This window comes from Crocodylus porosus, unplaced genomic scaffold, assembly GCF_001723895.1.
Source record: "Crocodylus porosus isolate Cpor-Errol unplaced genomic scaffold, CroPor_comp1, whole genome shotgun sequence".
Classification (NCBI taxonomy): Eukaryota; Metazoa; Chordata; order Crocodylia; family Crocodylidae; genus Crocodylus; species Crocodylus porosus.
Genome location: NW_017728949.1, coordinates 19,528,028 through 19,553,323, shown reverse-complemented (window position 1 = coordinate 19,553,323; position 25,296 = coordinate 19,528,028). Strand labels below are relative to the sequence as shown.

The 25,296-nt window shown below is 46.1% G+C and overlaps 1 protein-coding gene across 4 annotated transcripts in view; it reads right to left on the bottom strand.

Moving 5' to 3' along the window:
* ITGB2 (integrin subunit beta 2) overlaps positions 1-25,296 on the bottom strand; it is a 68,333-nt gene that overhangs the window by 14,904 nt on the left and 28,133 nt on the right. Inside the window, exons 1-9 of one of the 4 annotated variants that reach the window (XM_019554009.1) lie at positions 18,344-18,421; positions 13,159-13,222; positions 10,619-10,707; positions 8,533-8,713; positions 7,152-7,322; positions 4,923-5,164; positions 3,628-3,783; positions 855-950; positions 562-651 (exon numbers count right to left, since the gene is read on the bottom strand). In XM_019554009.1, the coding sequence (XP_019409554.1) occupies positions 562-651; positions 855-950; positions 3,628-3,783; positions 4,923-5,164; positions 7,152-7,322; positions 8,533-8,713; positions 10,619-10,707; positions 13,159-13,222; positions 18,344-18,406 (1,152 nt within the window). In that variant the 5' untranslated portion in view covers positions 18,407-18,421. Of the gene's footprint in view, positions 1-561; positions 652-854; positions 951-3,627; positions 3,784-4,922; positions 5,165-7,151; positions 7,323-8,532; positions 8,714-10,618; positions 10,708-13,158; positions 13,223-17,777; positions 17,953-18,343; positions 18,422-25,296 lie in introns of those variants that run through there. The other 3 variants (XM_019554011.1, XM_019554012.1, XM_019554010.1) reach the window with 3 other exon arrangements.

Genomic DNA, 25,296 nt, shown 5'->3' with positions numbered 1-25,296 from the left:
TTTCTTCTGAGCTAGTATTGATGCATTTATTTCTATTTATCTGTACAATGCATGACGGACTTTTCAGAGAAAATCAAAGGCATGTCTGAGCAGCTGTTGAATTAAAACAGGGGTATCATGCTTGTTTGGCACCATCAGCCAGATCTATAGCATGGTGGTCTGTGCAACTAGATCTGGATTTACCACTTGTGGCAGGGTAAGTGGCAGTGCTGTGTCAGCTCAGGGACCTGTGAGGATTAATGCAGCTCTCATTCATCCCACCGCTGCTGAAACAAGTCCCCAGTAAGGCTCCACACCCCAGAATCCAGTAACGGGCTCCATGGGCCAGATATTGGCCTATGAGCCTTCTGTCAGACACCTGTAGCTAAAAATAAATAAAGCATGGTACAAACTTGTGCTAACAAAGTATAACCAATATGTGTAGTACTATGCTGGATGGGCAAACTGCTCTTTCTTTTCCATCCCACCCATCTGAGGAAGTACTGGACGCATATGGTTCATGCTGTGAACAAGCAGGTAATCTCCATACAAGATATATGTGAAGTTTGATATACAACTTACATTGTAGGCTTCCTGGATGAGTTGGATGACATTGCTGGAATCCTTATTCAGCTCCCCCACTGCAGATTTTGGGATCATGTCACTGAGCTTCTACCAATGGAAAGCAGAAGTGTTAGAAGTGTCCTCTATGTCACACCTATGGAGAACATGAATGCTGACCTGTGTTCATGTACTCTGTTTAAGTTATCAATACTGAAAGACTACATTTGGGCTCCCAGTCATTTTGCATCCTCTGGAATTGAATGTGTTAAGTCTCTGGATACCGTTTCTGATACTTTCCAAGTTCTACTTACTTTGTATATGTTAACCACTTTGCTAGTTACAGCAAAAATGGGTTGAATATTATTTTCAGCAAGCTTTTGGATCAGCTGGCCAACAGATGGATAGTCCTGTGGAAGAAAAGAAAGAAAGCAGTGAGTCTGCATGTTCAAATCTTCACCGGCAGAAAGATAAATACCCCTGTTTTTTAGAACCATTTGTGGCCTTATCTGCTATTCTGCTGGAGTGAGATCAATTAGGACCTTCACTCTTGAGCCAAATTGCAGCAGTGGATTAGCTTTTCCTTTTCTTTGTGATCCCAGCACCAGATTTTAACCAACAAGTTTCCTTCATGGGGATATTCCCAACTGTAAAAGAGTGAAAGAGGTGCAGCTCTCAAAATTAGGCATTACAGTGTCTCTGGTTTGCTTTTCTTGCTTAATAAATTTGTAAAAGGATTTTTTTTTCATGGTCAATATTGGAAAAGCCAGCCAGAGCTTGTATAATAAGGTTCTAACCAAGGGGCAGGCAATTATTTTGGGCAGAGGGCCACTTACTGAGTTTTGGAAAGCCATCAGAGGCCTCATGACAGGCAGCCCAGGGCAGATAAATATTAATTTTCTACACGTTTTAGGGGCCCTGTGGCTGGTTAGAAGCCCGTTACTGGATAGAATGGCCTGGCAGGCCGCATCTGCCCCTCCGTCTGCATTTTGCCCACCCCTGTTCTAACCCCCAAATCACTGCTTCATGACCTCATGGCTTAATAAAGGTTTTAGTAGCATAAATCTCTCAGAGACTTTCCACTCCTTCAATCAGAAGGCTCCTGCCTATGCCAGAAATCATAACCTCTGTGATAAAGTAAATGCCTCTGTCGATGAGCTCAGAAATACTGGTTTTAATTGCAAATTTCACATTCAAATGCAGTCTGGAGGTGTCAGAGCAGCCCCTTGAAAATGGCCTGGTGCTCAGGTGGAATGAGGAGAACTATCCTGGCACACAGAAGAGCCCCAGGCCTGGGATGGGCCAGGGGAGTGGGACTAGCCAGGCATGGGAGGGGAAGGCCAGCTGCTGGAGTGGAAGTGGCTAGGGAACTTTGGTTGCCTATACATGTGCTTGGGAGGAGAAGGGTGGGGGAGAGGTATTTTAATTGTAGTGGTTCCTGGACAGCCACTCTAATTTAAATGGCTCACTATCATGTGTATTAAGTCTCCCACTCCTCTGTGTTTCAAAATGGCTGTGGGGGTGCTTTAACTAAAGCTCATTCAATGAGGTTTATTTAAAGCACCCTTATGGTTATTTTGAAACATAGTGGGGTTTAATACATATGATGGTGAGGTGATGCTGGAGCATTTGAATTAGAACATGGGGTAGAACTGATGAATCAAGTCTGCTCCAACCCAGTGAGCAAGCACATCTGTAGGCAGCCTTTAGTTCCAGCTCTTGTAACAGAGGACCCTGACCTGTTACTGAGAGCAAGGAATTGAGGACTGTGCCTTTGAGGCAAGCTTCTGGGGGCAGGAAGAGGCAGGTTGTGGGTTATACAAGCCCCGCAATCGAGGCAGAGAGGAAAGTCTGACCTGGGCAGAGCTGAAGGAAGGAGCTCACTGCTGGGAGCTCTCTAAAGTACTGTGAGGAATTGGAGAGAAGAGCCAAGATGAGAGAAGCCAGCAAAGGTGAATATAAGCAGGGAGAGCTTAGCGCAGGGGTGAGCAATTATTTCAACTGGAGGGCCATTTAATGATTTTTGATGAAATGTCAAGGCCCACAAGGGTAGCCCCGCCCCCTGACAAGTGCCCCGCCCCTGATCATCATCTTGGAAATAGAATTTCCACCCCTGGCCCCGACCCCTGACTTCTGCCACTGGAAGTCCTGCTCCTTGCTCCCAGAAGTACTCCTTTGGGGGGTAAGGGGAGGGGGAGGGGTTTACCATCTTGGAACTGAAAAAGAAACAAAGCATATACTATATTTTAATTTTATTTTTAAAAGATTTTTGTCCTGATTTATGTGTTTGCATAATCGCTCAAATTAAAGTCTTACTCTTGTATCTTGTGTGTAGGGGGTGTGGCTGGGGGGCGAGTGTGGGTGTGTGTATAGGATTTGTAGGGAAATGGGTGTGGGGTTTGTTGTTTTGCTGTCCAGTCATACGCCATTGTCCTCAATGCATCCACATGAGGCTCCACTCTGGCGTGCCAGCAGCACCACAGAGGTGGAAGCACAGAGCCCACCCAATCTCATGGCATGTGACCTCTGAAGGCCTGCCTCCCACTAGCTTTTAGAGGGGCAGCTGCAGGCCAGTAATAATTGTCTGTGGAGGTCAGACAGAATGGCCTGGTGGGCCAGATCTGGCCTGCAGGCTGTACTTTGCCTGCCCTGGCTTAGAGGAAGGTACACCAGCTGCACTTGATTGCACTTGCATTTGGCTTTATGTTTGCTGTTCAGGCTGTACAGCATGGGGGTGGCTGAAGGGGAGGAAAAGAGGCCACTGAAGATGCCCCACAGAGGGGCCTAACTTATTGCTGAATTGGCAGGCTGGCTGAGGACCACTGAATGGCAGGCCAACTGTCAGAGCCCTGAGAGACAGGCTGGAGGGATGAAAGCCCCAAGAAGCAATGCAGAGCAGGGCACCTAGGCAACCTCCCAGAGTATAACAACAACATCAAAGGCATGGCAGGAAAGGATAGTGGGGTACACGGAGATAGACCAGAGTTTAAGGAATGCATTTAGAGTGGCCACAAGGAGATGCCACTGTCAATGCTAGCAGTGCATCCCATTACATCCCATACTTCCACTTCTGCCCAGGACACTTACAAACTCATTGCTCTTCTTATACATGTTTTCTTCCAAGTGGCAACGGCCATCATTAGGAGTCAGAATGGCTGCGAGTTTACCATCTCCAGCAAAATGGAAACCATCATCTGTGGCATACACCAGCAAACGAGTTACGTTGTGCCATCCAATCCTGTCCTGAAAACAGAAAAGAAAGAAATTTACCACATGCAGCTCCCACTCCCTAGAAACAGCTGAGAGTGCAGGGCAGTAGGAATAAATAAATGTTCACAAAGCTGGTTACCCATTCATGGGTGTGGCATTGCCAGAGAGAGAAACATAGTCCTGCACTTTGCAGCATCTCAAGACCAAAGAGACTCATGCCTGCCTACTGGACATGCATGGAGATGGACCTATCTGAAAGAGAGACAGGGAGAGACCAACAGTAGTGTAATGATGGATGGGTGAGTGGAACACAAACCTTGGGTGCTACCTTTGTGGGGGGAGGGAAGGGGAGAAGAACAGAGCTAGGGGGTGCCTTACCCTCCTGTCCTCTGTCCCCACACCCTGCACCTTCCCTGCAGCAGCTCCAGCTCCAGCAGCAGGGAGGACACAGCAATGGTGGCAGTGCATAACGAAGGAGCAGTGACTAGAGGCTCAGCACTACAGAGTTGGGAAGGGGAGGGGGAATATCTTGCCTCCATTTTTAAATCAGTGTTTAAATGGTTTCTCAACACACATATCTGTAGGAAAGAATGGTTGCCTTCTCCTCTCTGGCAGCCAGGAGTGAACCTTCACCTGATGCTCCTGTCCAGAGCACAGTTCTGGCCAGTTATGCCTCTGGAGACAGAGACAAATTCACTCCAGTTGCCATCTCAGAAAGCTGAACTCATAGGGGCAGAGAGGAAACGTTTCATGGCCAGCTAATGGAGAGAAGAGTGAAGAGGAGAAAGAACATGCATGTGCCCCAAGAAAAGAGTGGACATGGAGATGAACAGCCATCTAAGCCTTGAGGCAGCATGCACATTGGGAAACTGAGGAAAGGAACTAGAGGTACTGTATGGGATTTCACATTGCATGGTGGCTCTTCAGTGCTTTTCGAAACTGCAATTGGGAACCACATGCTAGGTTTCTATGGTGTATTATAAAGGCTCAGGCCCCCTTCTGAGAGATTCTGCTTAAAACTTGAATTAATACAGTTTCTTCTATCTAAGAAAATTCCCTTTCCTTTTTGGTTTTAAGCCTCCTCCCCCTGCCCCCGCCTTCTCTATCTCAACCATGCAGTTGATCCAATGAAAACTATCACCTACAAATATCTTGGTTATGAAGAGACTTACCCCACACACTGCCACCTGCATCATGGCATCCAACCCCCCTTCTGGAGCATCGAGGTTCCCAGAGATGTACTGTTGGCCAACCTTGTCCTCAAATGTTTTTACATTATCAGTGAGGGAGAGAACATGCTTGAAAGCAAAAGGGGGCTGGCATTGGGTGTCCCTGTTTGGGCAGGGATTCTTCAGCTTCTCTGGGTGTGTGTTCACAAAGGGCAGCACTGTCTTATCCACAAAGGAGCCAAAACCTGGGGAGCACACAGCAAGCAACATGAAGAGGAAAAACCAAAACACATCACAGAAATAACCCCCAAAAGAGGCTTGAGGATTCGAGTGCACATGGGAATCTGGCCCTGCAGCATGGAGCCAAGAATCAGAGTGGGAATCTGCTCATGGCCCTGGATGACTACTGCCTCTGACCTTTCCCTTCCTTCATGGTGGCTGTGACTGCCATCTTCCTACTCATTTGGAAGCTTTCCATTTCCTCCTCTTCCCTTAGACATCACTGACTCTTTGTCCTGTTTGCTTCTTTCTGGCAGCTCACTTTTTCTCTTACAACCACTGATGGACCAGCCCTTTTTGCCTCTGCCTGGTAGAAGTCTCTAGCTGCCATAAAGAGGAATGAGGTTCCCAAATTTCTTTCAAAGCCATCCACTCTGGCTAACCACCCACAGCACCACACTAATTCAATCAGTTTCCAGTCAGACTGTTTTCTTTGTGGCCATCAAATCTAAGTGGACTGGAAATCTCAACTTGTTTGAAATGAAAGCTTAAATCTGATGGACTCTTAGGCTAGGGACAGACATTATGCATAAACCAGTGTAAGTGATCAGAAACTGGTTTAAACATGTAACAGAACAGATGTTCAGTGCACATAAACCAGCTTGAAAATGGCTGAAACCAGTTTGACATACTACATTCAACCAGGTTTATCAGACTTGACTGATTTGGGACAAACCAGCTTATGTAAAGTCTCTCCTACAGCCCTTGCTGGTTTAAGATAAACCAGACTTCCACAGGATCCTAGCATGCTGTCTGAGCTGGGCAGGGCTCTCTGCTCCACAGCAGGACTGGCCTCTCCCCTCTGCTCCCTGGCTGCAGCTCTCTCTGGCAGAGACTTGCAGGCACAGAGCCTCTGCCTGGCTTCTCCCTGCAAAGCAGGGATTATTCCCCCTGCCCCTCTGCCTTATGCAGACACCTCAGCATTAGCTAACAGACCACATGCTGGCTACAGTCTGTGCTGTAGAAGACAAAAAAGGCAGACAGGCTTTTTGGAGCTAGTCAACAGGTAGCTTAATGTCCTTCCTTGGAAAAGCTGTTTAAGAGGAGCTTGGAGAGAGGCTTTGTTTTCTTAATGGGTTGCTAAGCACTGAGTTAGGGGTGATAAACATTCTCTGCTGGGCTGCTGGGGGTGGAGGGAGGGAGAGCGGGAAATACGCTCCACTCAGCTCAGCCCTGTGGAAGGGAAGGGAGGGCTGCTCTAACGCCCCCCAGCTTCTAGCCTGAGCCACTTCAGGTATGTGCCTGCATTTCTAGAATTAAAAGGGTATGTCTATCCACCTCCAAATCAGTTCAAGCTTTGCAGGTTAGACTGACCTGCAAAGATTGAATCAATTCAGGCTTAGGATTTTTGAATGTGTGTCCCTAGCCATAGACGATCAGGGAATAGTTTACCTGCTCCAGTGAGACCAGAATCATTCCTGAAGACAGCAGAAGCATCTGAACCAAATATATTCAAAAGAAATGCTTCTCCCATTTGCAACCCATTGCCTTCTCTGGACTTTCAACAGAAAATATTGCTGTCAGGTTAGTTTGCAAGGCAGAGCAAGGCTAGGAAGAGAGATACATGTGACCAGGCTCTGGAATAGACTCCCAGCAGGGGTGGTAGAGGCACCTACCCTGGAGATCTTCAAAAGCAGACTAGATGCAGACCTTGCTATTTAACCCCAGCAGTCTTTCCTGCCCAATGCTCTCACAAGGTCCCTTCCAGCCCTCAGCTTCTGTGAATCTATGTGAACCCAGGCCCACATTGCCCCAAGTCCTGATGCGTCTCCCTGCCCTCGGTCAAGTACACGCAGTCCTGCCCTAGAGGACTGTTTGTGCTTTCTGCAGACCATGCCATTACCTGCATTCTCCAACATTGTTGCTCATATTGGCTTTAACTAGTGGCTCTTCAATGCAGCACAAAGAATGGTAAAGTCAGGGATCACTACCAAATACCAAAGGAATACTCACCTATCCGACCAGTTTTGGTAAGAGTCTTTAGAACTGCAAGCAGATCCCCTCCCAGCTTCTTCACTTTCTCCAAGTCATCATGCATGGAGTACGAGAGATCCATCAGATAGTACAGGTCAATGGGGAACCCCTCAGCACGGTGGAACGTGACATTGAACTCAGCCGGCTGACCTGCCAGGGGGGACAGAATGACTTAATGGAATTGGACCTTCCCTGTTGTATCAGGTCTCACTTGGCCTCTCAGATTTTAACTCTCGTTAGCATTCCCTTTTGACTGAGTGATAAGAGGGCTTGGCACAACAAAAATGTAACAGGAACACTTCCCTGCCCCAAAGTACTTGTAAATACAGTGCATGACCTGCTTATGGCTCCAGCATGGCTGGGAAGGGAACATGAAGTTGGGGAGAGAATGTGAAGGGAACTGAAAGGGGGTAGGTGTCCTAGGGAAAGGGACTTTGCAGCATTAAGCCGAGTTATCCTGGAGTGGGATTCTGGGGCCAGTACAAAGAGGAGCTATAGGAAGCTGCTACTAGGAATAGCCTCCAGAGCCTAAAGAATATAAAGCAATTAGGCTTTATTTTGGGATCTGTGAGATGAGCAGTGTGACATGGAGCATCAGGGCCATGTGCAGACTCCAGGAGGGGTGTTCAAGCCATTCCTTTCAGGAGAGCAGGTGCCCCCAGAAGCATGGCACTGGCTTCTCAAAGTGTGTTCTGAATCTAAGTCCCTTGTCAGCACAACACCAGCCTTTCCCACTGGAGCTAAAGTAGCACCTACTGTCCAGTGTAACTGCCCAAGATCTTGGTCTTTTCAGGTGCACCAGCCACCAGTCAGTTAGCTTAGTTTGACCCCCATAAGCAACCTTCTGGCTTCAGTAAAGTCAATTTAATTTGCCAATTTGTTATGTGTGAGGGAACTGAAGTCCCTCAAGGCTCCACAAGCTCCCCTGCAACCTAACTGAGAGCAGACTGCAGGGCCTAGAGAGCAGCATGTGTTCCTTGCCAGGCTGCTCTGCAGAAACAGCTGGCTAGATAGGTGTGCTAGGCTATGCACAGAGGCCAATCCTCTGCACACTAACTTCTGAGAACCACACATGACACCTTGGTTTATGACACCTTGCCCAGTGGACAGCTGCTGATGTGGGCATTGCTGTTCAAATTTCTGATTTCGCTTCTTTTCCAGCAGCCTTGCCCATTGCCCCTTGAACCATGGCTCTCACCACACTTTCTTGCACTGCAGTCAGGTTTCCCAAACTGCATTTTTGCCCATGCAAACTCTTTGTCTGAAGCAGTTTGTTCACACATTTTGCCATGACTTTCTTCCCCAGGCTGGGATTCTAACTGTAAACATACCAGGTCCAGGGTTTCACAGCAAACTATACCTTTTCTTAGTTGCAGATTCACTGTTTGAAGATCCAGCTGTGATTTTTCACCTAGCCCATTTCTTTGTAGAGAGGCTTTGCTGTTTGGAAACACAATGTCTATCTCTTCACATCCCCTCAGCTTCAACGCCAGGATGGTGTCACAGCGAATAGAATCTGGTTCTCCTGGTTTGCTGAAAATCTGCATTTTGCCAAATCAAAATAGGACAAGGCAGGTAAGTTTAAACAAACCCTTCTAAGTGAGCTAAGAACTGAGGGCTACCAATACAGAAAATAAAGTTAGTGAGCTCACTGTCACCTGCTTACCCCAGTCTTAGCTCCAGGAACAGAAGAGAAATATAGGCTCTGGCCATTAATGTGCTAGATTTACCATCAATATGGAGGGACAGATCTATCAAGGAGCCAAGAAATTACCTACATCAGTGACTGTGGCTCCCCACTCCTTAGGCTCCCTGTCTGCCCCAGTGAACTCTTCAGCTGCGTATCTTTACTAAAGAAACCCACTGGATTTTGTACTCATTCAGATACTTTTTTCAGAGGCCACACTCATCAGCTGGTTTCTGGGAACACCTCTGCTTGCATTATGCATGAAACTTTTATTTCCTGATGTCTGGAGCATAATGAGAACCTAGATCACCCCTTCTTGCAGTAGAGCCCCTGGCTGCAAGCTGTGTAAGATAATTATTCTATTTAGAAGTAGGTATTTTTTCAGCTGAGTTGCATCAATGCAAGTAGAGCTAGCTGGCTACATACCTAACTCAACATCATCCTGGACACAATGTAACACCTATAGCAGCTCAAGTGTCAGCCTAAGGAGCCTCAGTGAACCTCAGCTGAGAAAAACACCTCCCTTCCTAAACCAGATCAGGTCCGAATGTGGTGCTTCTAGTGCTGTGGAAAATACAGTAGCACTGATAGTTGAATGAGTGGGACACAAACCATGGGGGCTTTCTAGGGGGATGGGGGCTACAAGAATGGAGCTCAGGATGCTCCTCATTTTCTAGTCCCCCCAGCCCCCATACACCTTCCATGTAGTGGCTCTGATTTCAGCAGAACAACGGTTGCTGTGGGGGAGATGTCACCTTTTTTGCTGCTGAAAACCAGTGTTTAAATAGCGGCTTGACACAAATAGCAGCAGCAAAAAAGGAGGTAACTTTGCTCCCAAACAGCAGGGAACCTCCACCAGCCTTTCCTGCACTATGCACCACCAACACCCAGGGTGTCATACTGGCCAGTTACACTTCTGTGGCTTTTGTCAGGAACCCTAACAGGTAGCCCAACTTGGGCTAATGGTCTAGCTAGCCACATCTGCCTTCAGTCTCTAACTGACAAGCTGTACCCCAGCTAATTAACTAGCTGGCTTCCTACTATTTAATCCCAGCAGTGGCAGCAGAAATCCAGGCCAGCCAACAGTTCTAACCAAAGTTTCCTTTGGTAAACCTCCATGATGTGGTAGTCCTAGTTCCTGAGCCTGGTTTGCCTCTGTTCTTGGACACCGGCTTTGAATTTCCTCTTGGATCTGTTTCCTGAACCTGCTTAACTCTGTTCTTGGGCTCTGGCTTGTTTACTGTCCCTTGGATCTTGCAACTCGGCATCCAGCTTCTGGACTCTGACCCTGGCTTGTGTTTTGGACCCTTCCTCTGGATTTCCCTCTGGTTCTCATAATTTGGCTACTGAGCCCTAACTTAGCCCCTGCCTCCTCTCAGTAGCCTAAACATTAGGTAAGACAGCCTGTCACCCTTACACTGGTTAGCAAACAATAACAGAGGCAGTAAGAGGAAATGTTTGCGGGGCATGGTCAGGGGAGACCTGAAGGTACTTGCCTCCCTGAGTCTGCAGATGTTCACCTCCCCAGCTAGAGGAACATGGGGAGGTTATTCCCTGCAGCACAGCTTGTTGCAGCCCGACTGTCTGCTGTCCATCCAGGACAGAAAGAATCCTTCCTGGGACCTCCCAGCAGTCCAGTCTTTTCACCCGACAGTAGAAAATCGTCTAATGACCAGAATGTGTGGCCAAGCTCCTGCTAAGGGGTGGGGGCTTAGCAAACCCTGACAGGTGATTGTAAGTGGAAGGCTGGCTGACCTACCGGCTTCTTGCACCAGGCACAATCAGGGCTGGACTGGATGCAGTCCTCGCAGCTGTTCACTTTGGTTTTGAGGCATTCCAGGGAAAGAGCTGAAATAGAGAATGGAGGGAAAAATGCAGTGAGAAGGGTGCTTGGAAAGCTGGTGAGAGAGATACCTAAGCGTCAGTTAGGTTAGCATCACTCACCACAGGGAGCCACCCGTCGGTTATGCTGGTTTTCCTAGTTCAGTTATTTAACCAGAAAGCATGCTCTGTTGCAGAACTTCTAATAACCTGGGGTGAGCTGGAAAGGAGCTTTACTTCCTGTCTGTGCAGCAGCTCAACACAAACCCTCCCTCCGCACCTGGCTGAAATCAGTCATCCTGCACAGGTCAAACACAGACTGCAGTAGAGGGAAATAGTCCTGATAGGGCTTGCTTTGGGACTGGTTGCATGAACTGAGAGAGGAAAACCCAAGTGATGTACCTCAAGTAAAGAAACACAGATCCCTCACACCGATGACTCTTCACATTCAACACATAGCCAGTCCCTGCCAGTCTATATGTGGGAGCACTCATTACTTGGTTTAAGGGTGGCTTATTACTATTTAATTTAATCTAGTCAATAATGTATTCAACCATGTACACCCAAGTGAAATAACGTCCACTAACAAAGTATACCTGGTTCAATGAATCGGTTTTAAAAGCCATTCAGTTAAATCAGTGCCCAGCTACAGGGTGAGGAGGAAGTGCTGTTACTAGCCCAAAATGGGCTTTAGTGCTCTTTCATATGACTAGCACCCAAAAGCACATAAAAAAAAAGTGCCAGGCTTTTCATTTTGAAATTCAGGTCACCTTAATTTGAGTTCTTGCAGTTTCTGTCTTTGTAAGATCAATGCTACTCACCAGTTCCTGCCTACCCGACCAGCTAACATCCCCATCAGCTCATCTAAATCTGAGGACAGAAATGGCACATCCCCCTGGATGCAGAACCAAAGTCTCCCATAGGCATGCTCCAGCAAGGCAGTGAACAAATATGCTTTGTACTGGAGTGTAAGCACTGTAGTGGTATAGCTGTCATAGGAAGTGGGCTGGGTTGTGGTAGCGGACTAGCAGATTTGCTCTCTAGTTAACCAAAGCATAACCTGAGTGACTCAAATCAAAGCCATTTAATTCAGTATTCTGCTGCTTACTTCATGAGGTCAAGGCTGCCCCTGCCATCCACATCCCTTGCCTATATCCAACACTCATGACACCTGCCCTTTCTGTCAGAGGGAGACCCTGGTGCAACTCACCTCAAGCCTGCAGACCCTCTACCATCTCCTCAGAAACCTCTTATTAAGGTTCTGGATGCATTTTCCCCACACCTTTTATTTTGTACACACCCAATATGTAGCCCAACTAAGTCCACATTGTTCATTGGTTATGCATGGCAGCTGTTGAGCAGCTGTTGAGTCAGATCCTGGTAATGTTGAAAGTAATCCCAGCAGGAGGCTAAGAAAGGAGACTGATGAAAGCAATTCATACATTGGTCTGTAATTTATTGCATTGGGCACTGTTGCCACATGTGACATACCTCAAGTCAGGCGGACTGAAATGCCTATGTCAATCAGGTTGTGTATCACTGGCAGGCTTTGCCATCCCAATGCTAGAAGAGGCCGACTGATCAGGAGCCTACAGCAATGCTGTATCCACATAGCAGACAAAGAGCAGAACCAGCTGGAGAACTGACTCTAACATCCAAGTAAATAAAGTGCTTCCAAGAGGCCTCCATTTTCATTGAGTTCTTTCCCTCAGCCATTGTTTTGTTAATAATGTTTTACACTCACAAACAAACAGCATTTTTTTTTAAATTTTGTGTCATGGACCAAATCAGCTAAATTAGGTCCGAATTCTATAGACTGAGCAGAGCTCAATTGTTCAAGTCTGCGTGACACAACCACCAGCAAGTATCCTACATCCCAGACTCTTCAGCCTGGGACTTCAGATTGTGAATGATGCGTGCCCCCAGAGGCTGGGGGCACAGCGACCACCCACACGTGGCCACAGTGGTGTCAGTGGTGAGGGGGGTTTGGTGAGTGCCAACCAGTGGTTGGCAACCACCCACACATGCTGCCAGCAGCATTGGTGATGGCCCGTGGTGTTTGGTAACCATCCACAGACACCACTGGTAGTGTCCCCCGCCCCCATGCACCCTGGCATGTGCCCCCTATGCGTCACCAGTGCTTCAGATACTCCCAAACCTATGGAAGGCATCCTACATGCAGGTTCCCAGCCTGGAGGCCTTAGAGTTCAATTGTCTCCTAGTCTTGCTTATCCCTAGCCAAAAGGCTGCAGGAGCAAGATTGAGGGAAAGCTTAAGAACAATCTCCCATCACCATAAACTGTGTAGCCAAGATCCTTACAGTTGGAAGCATTTGTAGTGCAAGGGACAGGCCTTCACCCTTTAACTATACCAAGTCATTCAAAGCTGAGAGAAGGTATCTCCCTTACTGGGTAAGTAAAACCACTTGAGCTGAAAACCACCTCTTGGCATCAGCACTAGAGGAAAAGCCTAGCTTACCTGTTGCTGTCAAAAGCAGCAGCCCAGCCAGAGCTGGCAGAAGGAAGCAATCACGAATCATTTCCTGTAAGACAAAACACGCCATAATTACATTTCAGTGCTCTGTAATCATCCGGGAACTGCAGAGAAAAGGCCCCTTGGAACAATTTACGAAAAAGCTGCAACTGAAACAGGCCACAGTTGCATTGATATCTGAAAGTGCATCCCGTATTCCACATGTCCCTCCCCAAGCCCCATGCTGGGACCCTCTATCCAGACCATGACTATCCATAGACACAAAAAATATGTAGGGAGATAGATCTTAGACCTACAGCAAATTCAAGGGGAAACTTTAGTATCCAGCAGATTAGGAATTGTATCAGTGAGAGGAATAATCATGGGCACATGCACATGACATTTATGCTCCTGGCCTATTATGGAAATTCTATCAAACCTACCCAGACAGACTGCAGTGGAGGCTGCCAGGAAGCAGACTCCCTGCAGGGAGGAAGGGGTAGTTGGTATTGTTGGGAGCTGTAATAGGCAACTCTGCCTGGCTGATTGGCTAGCTGAACTGTGCCAGGCTGACAACGCCACCTCCTAATTGACTCTTATTCCCCAAGGGATGGGTGACTGGTCATTCCCAAAATGATTTAAATTAACAGTTTTATGTGTGATTTAAAAGGGCAAACAGATTTACCTCTTCAGTTTTATTTGTACTTTTCAGTTATTATAGCTAAAGAATGGTTGAGTTTCATTAGCTGGCAACTGTGCAAAGTTGTTCTTCATGGTACCAGTGGCCAAAATTTGGAATGGCTTTCCAAGGGAGGTGGTGCTCTCCCCTACCTTGCTGGTCTTTAAGAGAAGGTTGGATAGGCATCTGGCTGGGGTCATCTGACCCCAGCACTCTTTCCTGCCCAGGGCAGGGGGTTGGGCTCAATGATCTGTTGAGGTCCCTTCCGGCCCCTAACATCTATGAATCTATGTTGATATACAACTACATGTAAGCTTTATACCAAATATGAACTTTTTGTTAAACTGGAGTATGCAGTTATCTATGCACATTTATTTAATCATTCATACTTTCACAAATATCTGTCCAGATTCTTAAAATGTACTTTGTTATTACATTTGTAAAAAATGATGAAGGATCCACTTTTCAGTATGATCATTACATTCTTACACTTGATTTGTGTACTAAAATTCAAGCAAAATACACAAAAACCCAGTATTTTAATACATCTACCTTAAATATTCTGGATACGTAAAGGGGGAAAAAAAAGAAAATTTATTCAAACGTGGCTTATGTTTACAACTAACTGATATATTAAACAAAGAAAGCATTCACATCTGTGGTGACTTGTTTGTGACTTTGTAGATTTTTGACCTAGTAGATTTCAGTATCTTATGCTCAACTTTTATTTGCAGGGTCAAAACAGACGTTGTGCAATAAAGAGTATCAAGCTGTGGTGGGATGTATCCCACCACAGCCGATCTGCTTTGTTGGGCAAAACATTCATTGCCTATTGTCCCCAATGTGAGACAATTGGTGATGTATTTCCCTTGCCTGGAGATTCTCTGAATCCCTCGCTGCCCAGTACCTCCTGGCTGGGATCCAAGTCCTGTGCCAACCCATGCCTCACATGGAAATATGAGCCAGCACTGGTCCTAGTACAGGACAGGAGAGAGGTGCAAGGTCACCTGGGATCTGGGGAATCCCTGATGTCCTGTGCCCCTAAACTGGGACCTGCATGGCCCTGTGACTCCACACTGTGACCTGTGCCAGGTCCCACACCTACCCATGCAGGCACAGGTCCTACAAGGAGGCACAGGTCAGAACAGGTCCTGGTGTGGAGGCATATGATGCTGGGGATTCCCTGGGTCCCATGCCTCCACACTGGGACCTGAGCAGGCTTACAGAGAGAGACATGCCTCTGAAGATCCCGGGTGGGTCTCCACAAGTAGGGAACACCGACTTTCCCAGCATTTAGGGAGGTGCCCTCAGATTCTAGGACATGTCTCCACAAATGAGGAAAGCTGGGCAGGTGCTCTGAGAGCTCGAGGGGCCTGATCCTGCATGGGAATTCCCGGGGTGCACAGGATCAGGGCTCTTCAGCCCCCAGAGCACCTGCCTAGGGTGGCTGGAGACTGTAGGCAGCTCTGGGCTGCCTTCATGCTCCCAACACAGAGCAACCAGACATCAGACACAATAAAGTTACCCAGTTTAAAACTACCTTTTGTCCTGGCCACTAAGGCAGTGCAACAGAAGGTAGGCTTGTTTACTTGCTCACCATTTGTGCCTCCATAAAAAAAAATTTGTATGGCCACACAAATGCAACATCAGGCAACGTCTATTTCTACCCATAGTTTGGAGGAAGGGGAAAAAAAGCAGTTATGGGTTTTCTGCTTTGTGCTTAACTTTGAAGGACTTCAGTCACTGAGCTGTACTAACTGAAATGAAGAAACCACTCTCACCGCACCTGCACAACCAGCTGAAACATGGTTTAGCACTTCAGTGAACTCTGTTGTCAAGGCTGTTGCTTGTGACTTTTACTAACGCAGTTGCTTTACTTTCTTTAGGGTAGCAGCAGCACACATACAACTTAAATATTATTGTTGAAGTTAGCTGATTGCCCTATGCTTAGACCTTAACACAAGTTATTGGGCTTTCAAATTTAACTGCAATATGTTTCTCTTAAATGAGGAAAAATGCATTTTTAATCCAATTTAAATAAATAAAAATGCAATTTTAAGTTCTACATAGTCAAGTTAAGTTCTAAATCATTTATTTGAGGGCTAGAAACTGAAATTGCTAGATGAAGTGATTCAGCTGTGCTGCGATGTGCCGAAAACACTGGGTGACATGCACTTCACCCCTTGTCCTCCACTTGATGGAGGTGATATGATCTCCCTGTTCTCCCCCTTGCAGTGAGGAAAAGTGCTTCCCTACTCAGCCAGCCCCATGAATGGCTGGGTAGGAGAAAACTGCACTTTCCCCACTGATTGGTGAAACACTTTTCCCTGCTGCCCCAGACCCATGGTGTGGGTTTGGGGCACCACGGAAAGCAGGGATTCCTCCTGCCCAGACTGTCCCATGGGGATCTGGGGCAGTGGGGCAAGCACCACAAGGTAACAAATGGTCATTGTAATAAAGCGGGAAAATCTATTGCTACCTTCAGTTGCACAACTGATTTTCCTGTCACGTGGCACAGCAAAGGGGAAGGACACCTATTTGTTCAGCATTTGTGCCACCTCAAATTTTTTAGGTGTTAGATGTCTGTTTCGGCTTTGAGAAAGGCTTCAGTCCTCATGCCAGGAGCACTGTGCTATCAGCCTGCCAGTGGAGAAATGTGCCTCTGATACAACTATTTAATTTAAAGGACCCTTTTCATGCATAATAGTCAGGGCTAGGCTGCATTGGCCCTGTTGTGGGACATGGTTTTCAGACAGCGCGCAACACAGAGGGGAACTTCCTTGTGGCGCAGAGTTCTTAATGATGTGCCGCTGACACTGAACAGCCCTAGGGAAGTCTGCGTGGTGTGAGCTGACAGCTAGAGCTTTTAGGGAGCCATTAGGTGTTCAGAGGCAAAGGGACAGGAAGGATCAATTGGCCAGGATACTGGAGGTGACGGGGACTCAGAGATGTTCAGAGAGAGCCTAGACAGACGGCCCATATTAGTCTGAAGTCAGTCAGACAGCAGGGTAGATATGCACTTTACAGACTAACTAAATAAGATCTTTATAGAGACAGAGAACAAGCTTTCAAGAACCCAAGTTTATTTCATCAGAAGCTGCAAAAGGTCGAGCAGAAAGCGGAGTATAAGAAGGAGATATACATCAGAATACAAAAGGCAAGGGAGGGGGCATACAGAGAGAGAGAAAGAGAGAGAGCAGGGAGGAGCTTGACTCCAAAAGCACATCACTCAGGGGCAGGGTGATCTGAGGCTGAGCAACATTTCCAGGAGGAGACCTGGGTCTCACTGGGTCAAGAGAGATCCTCTTAGACTCAGGCCCAGATCAGGGCATTTTCCTTTATTTTGCTGAAGCCTCCTTTTCCTGACTGGCAACAGGAGTTCTGCAGTGCAGGCTCCAGCCAGTGTCAGCATCTCACTACTTCCTGCCTGGCCCTACTCCTCCCCATTATCTCCTCCATTCCCTCACCCACCCCTTACCCTATTCTGGGTGCTCTGCTCCTTTCTGAGTACAGCCTACCCAACATCAGCCACTGTGGTGAGTCTGTCTGTAGGGAGGAAGGGACAACCCTGCCCCGGTACCCTCTTTATTCAGGATGCATTTACAGCCAAGCAGTCAAAAAGGGCACGTTGATCAAACTTATTACCCTGTGCCTCTGGGTGTAGCTGTGAGCCTGACAAAGCTCACATTTGAGTACCCTGAGTGCATATTAGAGCCCTTCTGAAAGTGTTGCCACACCACACTCCAGTCCTGAGATGGCCCCATTGGTGGGTATAACAGTACACCAGAGATGAGACCATGCTGCACTCCAGCTTCAGGATAGCCCTGTCACTAGGTGGGGAACCAGAGACCAGCACCGACCCCACGCACGCTCTCCATCTCCTCTTGGTTCTGTCCCTCAGTGCAACCCAGGCCCTGTCTTCAAAAATAGAAAAGTGAATCCATACCAAAAAGCCTGACCTGAGCCCGTTACTCTTGCCCTTATGCCACCATGGGACTGCGCTCAGTACCAAGGAGATGTTGTTCCATCAGCCACAGGTTCCTGCACTTGCTGAACGCGCCAATACGAGGAGATTACCCTGTCCTTCCGTTTGCAGAGGTGGGGTTGATGTGGCTCTCTATCTTTGAAGCGCTGAAGGAAGTCTTTCACTTTGCAGAAGTGTTTTTAACTCACATTGCTTTGCACTGCCCAGAAACTGAAACTTCCGGCTATGAATTTACACTGAGTTTAGAAATTAGACTTCAGTAAACTGCATCAAGCCTAACCACAAAGTACGATACCAAACTTCAAATTCATTTGCTGGATTCAACATCTATCAGCACTTCCTTGTAAGAAGGAGAAACATGGCTCCAGTCCCAAGCTGATTTAGCTGACCAACAACACACCCATGATCCCAGCTCCAGGCAGGATGCTGAAGTTAATTTACATGGCTTTCAGCAGAAGGAAGCTCTGGTGCCAAAGGGAATAGGTTTCCAGGGCATGTTATGATTAAATAAATCCACTACCACTTACAGATGTTGTAGATCTCTCAGGAGGACCCCTGAGGAGTCTTGAAGAGCTCTGTCTCCTAATCATCCCCTTTTCCTGTGTAAATTCATTCAGCTGAAGCTATTCACAGTCTCATGGGCAGTTTACTCACAGCTATAAGGAGAGCTTGTAGAGTGGGGCAGCAGAGGGGAAGTAATTGGGTGGTGTTCCTGTAGGTTGGGAAAGTTGGGCTGAATGTTAGGTCCAGTTACATCAGGAAGAAGACAATTTGCTGGCAGTAGGGAGGGGTAGAGTGAGATTGTTGAAATATTTTAACTGAAAGTTTGATGATATTTTTTTTATTTCTTGAGGGGGAAGGCAGATTGGGGTGACTTAAAAACTATTGTTTCAAATAAACACTTAAATGCTAAATGGACTCTTTTATATTGTTCTAACCAAGTGGTGTTTTGTTCAGATTTTTTGGAAATGGAATATGGTGATTTTCACCACCTAACTTTTTTGGGGGGCGTGGGGGTATCTTCTCTTTTCCTTCTTTCTCCATTACTTCTTTCTCTCTCTCTATTATTTTCAGAATGTAAAAGGGGGAGAAAGGAAGTAGTCGAGAACAGGGGTAAAGAACTCAGGAAGCTTAGTTAAAAAAATCACTATTGAGGCTAGAAACAGAAGTTGCTAAATGGAGTGATTCAGCTGTGCTGCAATGTGCCAAAAACACTGGGTGACTTGCATGTCACCCGTTGTCCCACACCATCAAGTGCAGGACATGATCTCCCTGTTCTCCTCCCCACAAGGAGGGAAAAGTGCTTCCCTACTCGGCCAGCCCCATGAATGGCTGGGTGGGATTGCTGAAACACTTTTCCCTGCTGCCCCAGACCCATGGTGTGGGTTTGGGGCACCACGGAAAGCAGGGATTCCTCTTGCCCAGACTGCCCCATGGGGATCTGGGGCAGTGGGGCAAGCGCTGCAAGGTAATAGATGGTCATTGTAATAAAGCGAGAAAATCTATTTCTACCTTCGGTTGTGCCACTGATTTTCCTGTCATGTGGCACAATAAAGGGTAAGGACACCTATTTGCTCAGCGTTTGTGCTACTTCAACTTTTTTAGGTGTTAGATGTCTGTTTTGGCCTTGAGAGGGGCTTCAGCCTTCATGCTAGGAGCACTGAGAAGTAAGTGCTGTCAGCCTGCCAGTGGAGAAGCATGCTGCTGATACAACTGTTTAATTTAAAGGGCCCCTCTCATGCATAACAGTCACCACGTCTCTGACAAAAGTTACAGGAGGAATTTAAAATGTCTGCTATCCACTTGTTTTGAATTGCCAAGTACTATCCACTTGTCTTTAATTGCCAGCCTGATCCAGCTGTTTTCTGAGCCCATCCAGGGAGCAGCGCCCAGCAGGTTTCCAGAGGGTGAGATCAGGGAACAGCTGGATCAGGCTGGGTGTTGCCTCCACCCAGGCAGCCCTGAGAGGCACTGCCACTGTAAAGGGAAGGACTGGGGCCCCGTTCAGCAAGGCTGTTCAGCCCACCAGTAGTTCACCCTCCAGCTCCAAGCAGGCTCTGGCTCCAAACAAAAAAAACAAAAACAAAAAAACCCAGAATCGGGCCCCTTGCTGTAACATGACAAAAAATTGAAATGACATGTTTCAATTAAAAACCTATCGTTTCAATTTAGGGCACATAAAATAAAACCTTGGGGATTAAACCCCCATTACATGTACAAGCACCCTTTGATGGTCAGTTTTGACCCAATAAATAATTTAAGTAACTAACCTCCTGCCAGCCTGGAGGGGGAACCCCAAAGTTTCCCATGTTCTTCTCCTTTAGAGGAGAAAACCTGTGATTTTCCATGTTTTCTTGTAATTGTTCATAATCCTTTCATATATTCTTGCAACCTACTTCTGGGTTGAAACCTATGGGTTGAGGAAACCTTGGCCTGGAGACTGAAACTTGGTAAGAATAGAGCAGCTTCTCTGTGAGACGCCAGGGTTGGGGGAGGACCAGGTTTCTATGCAGAACTTGTGTCTGCTGTTTTCTTTTGAATAAATAAACCTCAAAGCTGCAGAGGAGAGACAAATCCTGATGCAACTGGGAGTGGTCTTTGACTTGGTAGTTGGTGAGCTGGCTCACTGGTTTATGTTTTTCCTTTCAAATATGAGGAAAACTACTCATACACTTAAGGTGTATTAAAGTCCATTTTAAGTGAAGGAGTGAACAGATCCAGTTAAGCTGTGCTACCTCCTCCAGCTAACTTCTATTAAAGTGACTGCTTTCCAGATACCTGAGCATTTTTAAATGTTAGTCATTTGTTTTTAAAAGACATTTTTACCTTTATCATTATCCTTAATGGTGGTATTGAACTGTTCAGGCGTTAAAATCTATGAATTTCAAGTCTATAGACTTGTCCTAGTCTATACTGGATGCATCAACACGTTCATTAATGAGCTTTTAATACTGCATACTAAATTTTGTACCTCTACTGTGAGGTACTAACTAAATGCACATTAGGCTGCCATAATGTGCAGTAGCAAAAGTGCATGCTTTTTTTAGTGACACGTAATGCTCAGTAGCCTAATTGTACTTCACATTAGTGTATTAGCACAGTTTTTGTTGTTGCATACTAGTGCACCATAAAATAAGCTACTGCATTTAAGCTCACATATAGATGCACCCACTGATGGCTAAATTTGTGTTCATCAGCATTTAAATTAAAATGACAGTTTATAAAAAAATATGAATGTCATGGGCCATATCTGAAAAAATGTATTGTGGCTAAAAAATGATGCTAACCTAAAGTTAATTAGGCTTAGTTGATATTTAGAGCAGGTGCAAATTGTATTGTAAAACCTTGTAAACTGGGACCCTGGGTTACTATTTGCAGCTTCTAATTTGACTGCCGTTGTCCATACTGACATCAAAATGGTGTTTAACATTGTGTTAGTTCAGGCGTGTTGAAGCTATGGCCATGGGTTATAGCCAACCTGCAGATCTGTATCTTCTGGCCCACCGTGCTGCCTGCTACATGCAGCATATACTGGTCCCAGCCCTGCACACTGCATACAGCATATAGAGTTCACCTGGCATGGGCTGTACGTGGCATGGGGTCAGTCTGGGGTGTGTATTACAAGTGACACCCATACTGGACCAGCCCTGCATGCTGGATCCAAGGCCAGTCCAAATTGGGCCCACAGGCAGGCTTTCTGTGCTAAATCCAGTACACAGGGCTTATCTGGCATGACACCACAGGCAGCATGCACCTCAGAGAAGCTCCATGAGCTGCATGTTCTGCCAAGCTGGAGCCAGAGGTATCACAAGCAACATGTGGGACCAGTCTAGGGTGTGTGCTGTACATGGTACCCATACCAACTCAATCTTGTGTGCTAGATCTGGGGCCAGTCCAATTTGGGTTCACAGACCCAAAGTTGCTTGTGACTGGGACAGTCCCTATTCCCATTCACTTTGGGTTGCCTCCCTTAATGCTTGGCCACCATGCCTTGAAATTTGAAAAAAGCGTAAAGAAGAGAAAAAAGGGAGGTGAGATCTTCTTGTATCCTTAGTGGTTAGGATAGAAGTGTAGATTTTCTTCACAGAGCTCCCCTGCCTGTACACCCTGCCCTTACCACGCCTATTCAGGCACTGACCCGTGTTCTGCTTTGGGGTTGCCCTTACAATGAGTGTGATTGTAACAGGTTGTTAGCCAGTTATTCTAGTCTCTGGTTCACAAGAAGCAACCACTATTGGCCCATTCTTTATGGGTTCACAACACCCAGTAAGTTTTTACTTCATTACCCAGGGAGTTGGCCATCACTGGATCCTTCCCTGATCTGCCCTTATTTTCCTTTAAAAGTTTCAATTGAATTGTTTTCCCTCACTCATCAATTAATGAGTTAATCCATACTCAACTCTAGCCATATTCTTGATCTATCAGTCATTAAACATTATACATTATTTAATTCCAATTAACAAACCCTTTACTGTCTGATGTAGCATCTATTAGTTGGGAAGCACTGTACATTAACTAATATTTACAGTCCATCTACTATCAGACACAATATCATTATTCATATTTTTCCAACTAGCAAATTTCCCTATACCTTGTCAATGCATCCTCTTCCATTACTTAAACTCAGTCATTGATGAGTTACTACATCCACTAATTAATCCATTCCTATATATTTCATACCTGAGCCAGCCAGACAATGAACCAGCTCCTCAGCCTTCACCCTAATTAATTCTTCCACATTTCACTAAATTGATTAAGTCCAATTTGCTTCACTGGTTTCAGTTGCTCCCTTGCCCTGATGCAGATCTCTACACCACCTGACCTGTAGAAGCACTCACTCTCTCCTTTCCTGCCTCTGGCTCTGGCTCTGGCTCTGGCTTATTGGTTCTGTTGCTTTTAGTAGGTTCGTGCCTCCATGCAGCATGCGCAAACTTTCGCTTTTTTGTGCCTCCCCTCTCCGAGGAAATATCCTTTCAGCTAGTCAAACTTTATCTTCTAGCCTTGCCTTCCTCAGCCAACAGGAGCCAGCTCTGGGACTCACGTGTCTGCTTCATCCTGCATGGGATACTTAAGCTACCAAGTTTGCCCTGGGCACCATCAGCACGTCCCTCTGCCATTTAATCAGTCCAGTGCTCCCTGGTAAGTCTCCTTTGTCTCTGGGCCCAGAGAAGTGCTCTGGACTATAACAGAGCCCAGGGCTGGTGCTCTGTTACAGCTACATATGGTGCATGGGGCTGGAGCTGGTATACACCCTGCAAGCAGTATATACAGCCAATCCACGGATCATACTGCATGTGGCACCCATGCTGGACCTCATCTTCAGGCTAGATCCACCATGTGGGACCAGTCTATGGGTGCAGCCCAGTCTGGCTCCACCCCCCTAATCTGGTCACAGGGCCAGATGAATTTGACACTCCTGAATTCCTTGCCCCCTATATTAATTTAATTGCAATGTTTGTTAATCTATTTTCTAACACAGCGGTCCTTCTCCAATGCTGGCATAGCCAAACTATAGCTCTGGCCTTATAGGCTGACACCTGTAGGGAAGTATGCATGTAGAAGTAAAGAAAGGGGAAATCAAAAAAGAAAAAGGAAGAAGGAAAATAAAGGAACATTAGTGGTACCCTTCTGAGCTCATGTTCAGTTGATTATCTACCCTCAGTTCAGGTCCTCCTCTGAGTCAGTTCACTAAATTCCAAAATATAATGTTGTCCATCCTTGGCTCCTGGATGTGTGAGCTTGCCTTTAGCTGTACTGAAATGCATGTTGTTCAAGTAAGTTGAAATGAAATTATTATTTAGTGCTCCTTTGTCCTTGTCTTTATTTGCCAGACCAACAACTGTCATGCTGTCTGCAAAATTTACCAGCAGATGCTTTATATTTTCATATAGATCAGGGGACAGCAACATATGGCCCAGAGACCAGATTCAGCCTGCATTGGAGCAGAGGTGGGTTGTTTTAGCACCCGGCTTGAAAAAATTGCTAGCCCCTATTATAGATCATTCTATTACTGAACGGCATCAGGCCAAGAGTTCTCTGTAAAACTCCACCAGCAACAACTACCTCAGAAATGATTTCTCATTTATAATGACCTTTTTTTAGGATTATCAGCTAGAAAGTTTCAGTTCCCTTATGTGCCACATTAATTTTGTATAGTGCTTATTTATTATCCACAATTTCACATGATACTAAGTCAAATGCCTTACAGAATTCTAGACATATCATATAAGCAGTCATTTCTATCATAAAAATCAGCACTCTCATGAAAGCACATTGTAACATGCATTTGACAAGGCTTATTTACCGTAAGAGCATATGAGTGTTATAACTTATGCTGACTTCCTTTAATCCACTACTGATTGCATCCCACATCAGCCTTTCTTTGGTTTTCTCTAGGATGGATATCAGACCAATGGGCTTATAGTTTTGCAGGGGATTTAACTGGGCCTTTTGAAAGGTGGATATGTTAGGTTTTTGTCCACTCCTTTGGAATTTCCCTAGTATTCTAAGCACCAAAACCTCAGAGAAGTTATTACCAAATACTTTTAAAACTATTGGGTACAAATTATTCAGTCCCACTGACTTAAGACGTTTTAACCTTAGCAGTTGCCAGTGAACATCTCTAGTTCCTGCAGAAATAGGAAATAGTTCATTTTCACTGTAAGCTGTGGATACACCATTTAGCTTCCTTCAAAAACAGAACAAAAAATTTATTAAATGCCATGACATTGAGAGATTTATCTTCACTATCTAATAAGGGAGCTATGCTATTGCCAGCAGTCCTCTTGTTGCTGATATAAGAGTCAGCCAGAAGGTAACGCCTCCTAATCTTTGTCTCCTAAGCAAGCCATAGACATAGAGGGTGTTTTTCTTGATCTCTTGCCGAACGGGTCACAGTAAACTCTGAGGCCTATGTCAAAATCCTGAAGAAACTGAAACATTGCATGCAAAGGGCCTGTTGTAACAGAGACATGTCTGAGGTGCTGCTTCTGCACAACAACATTCACCCAGGCACAAGCACAGAGGAAATCTTATCATTTAAATGGACTGTGCTGCCCTGTCCTCTGTAGAGCCCAGAAGATGAAGGGCAGACTAAGAGAACAACACTTTCTGGGATGACAGCAAAGTGAGAGAGACTACACAACAGTGGCTGCACAACAAAAACGAGGACTTTTACAGTGTCAGGACTGATGCCCTTGTTCACCAGTGGAAAAAGCAACTGATAGAAAGGAAGACTATGTTAAAAAGCAGCTGTGTATTCAGTGATGATATACAGACTTTAAGTTTAAGTTTAATATTCTAATACAATACAGGGCTTAGTCCGTCTGTCTGTCTGTCCATAATGCTCTTTGAGCACTCTTGTTGGTTACTGAAACAACCAATCAGAATGCTCCAAGAGCGTTACAGACAGGAGATGGTGGCATGGCAGAGTGCTGCCATGACAGCAGGGGCAGAGGGGATGGAGCACCACTGGCCTTGC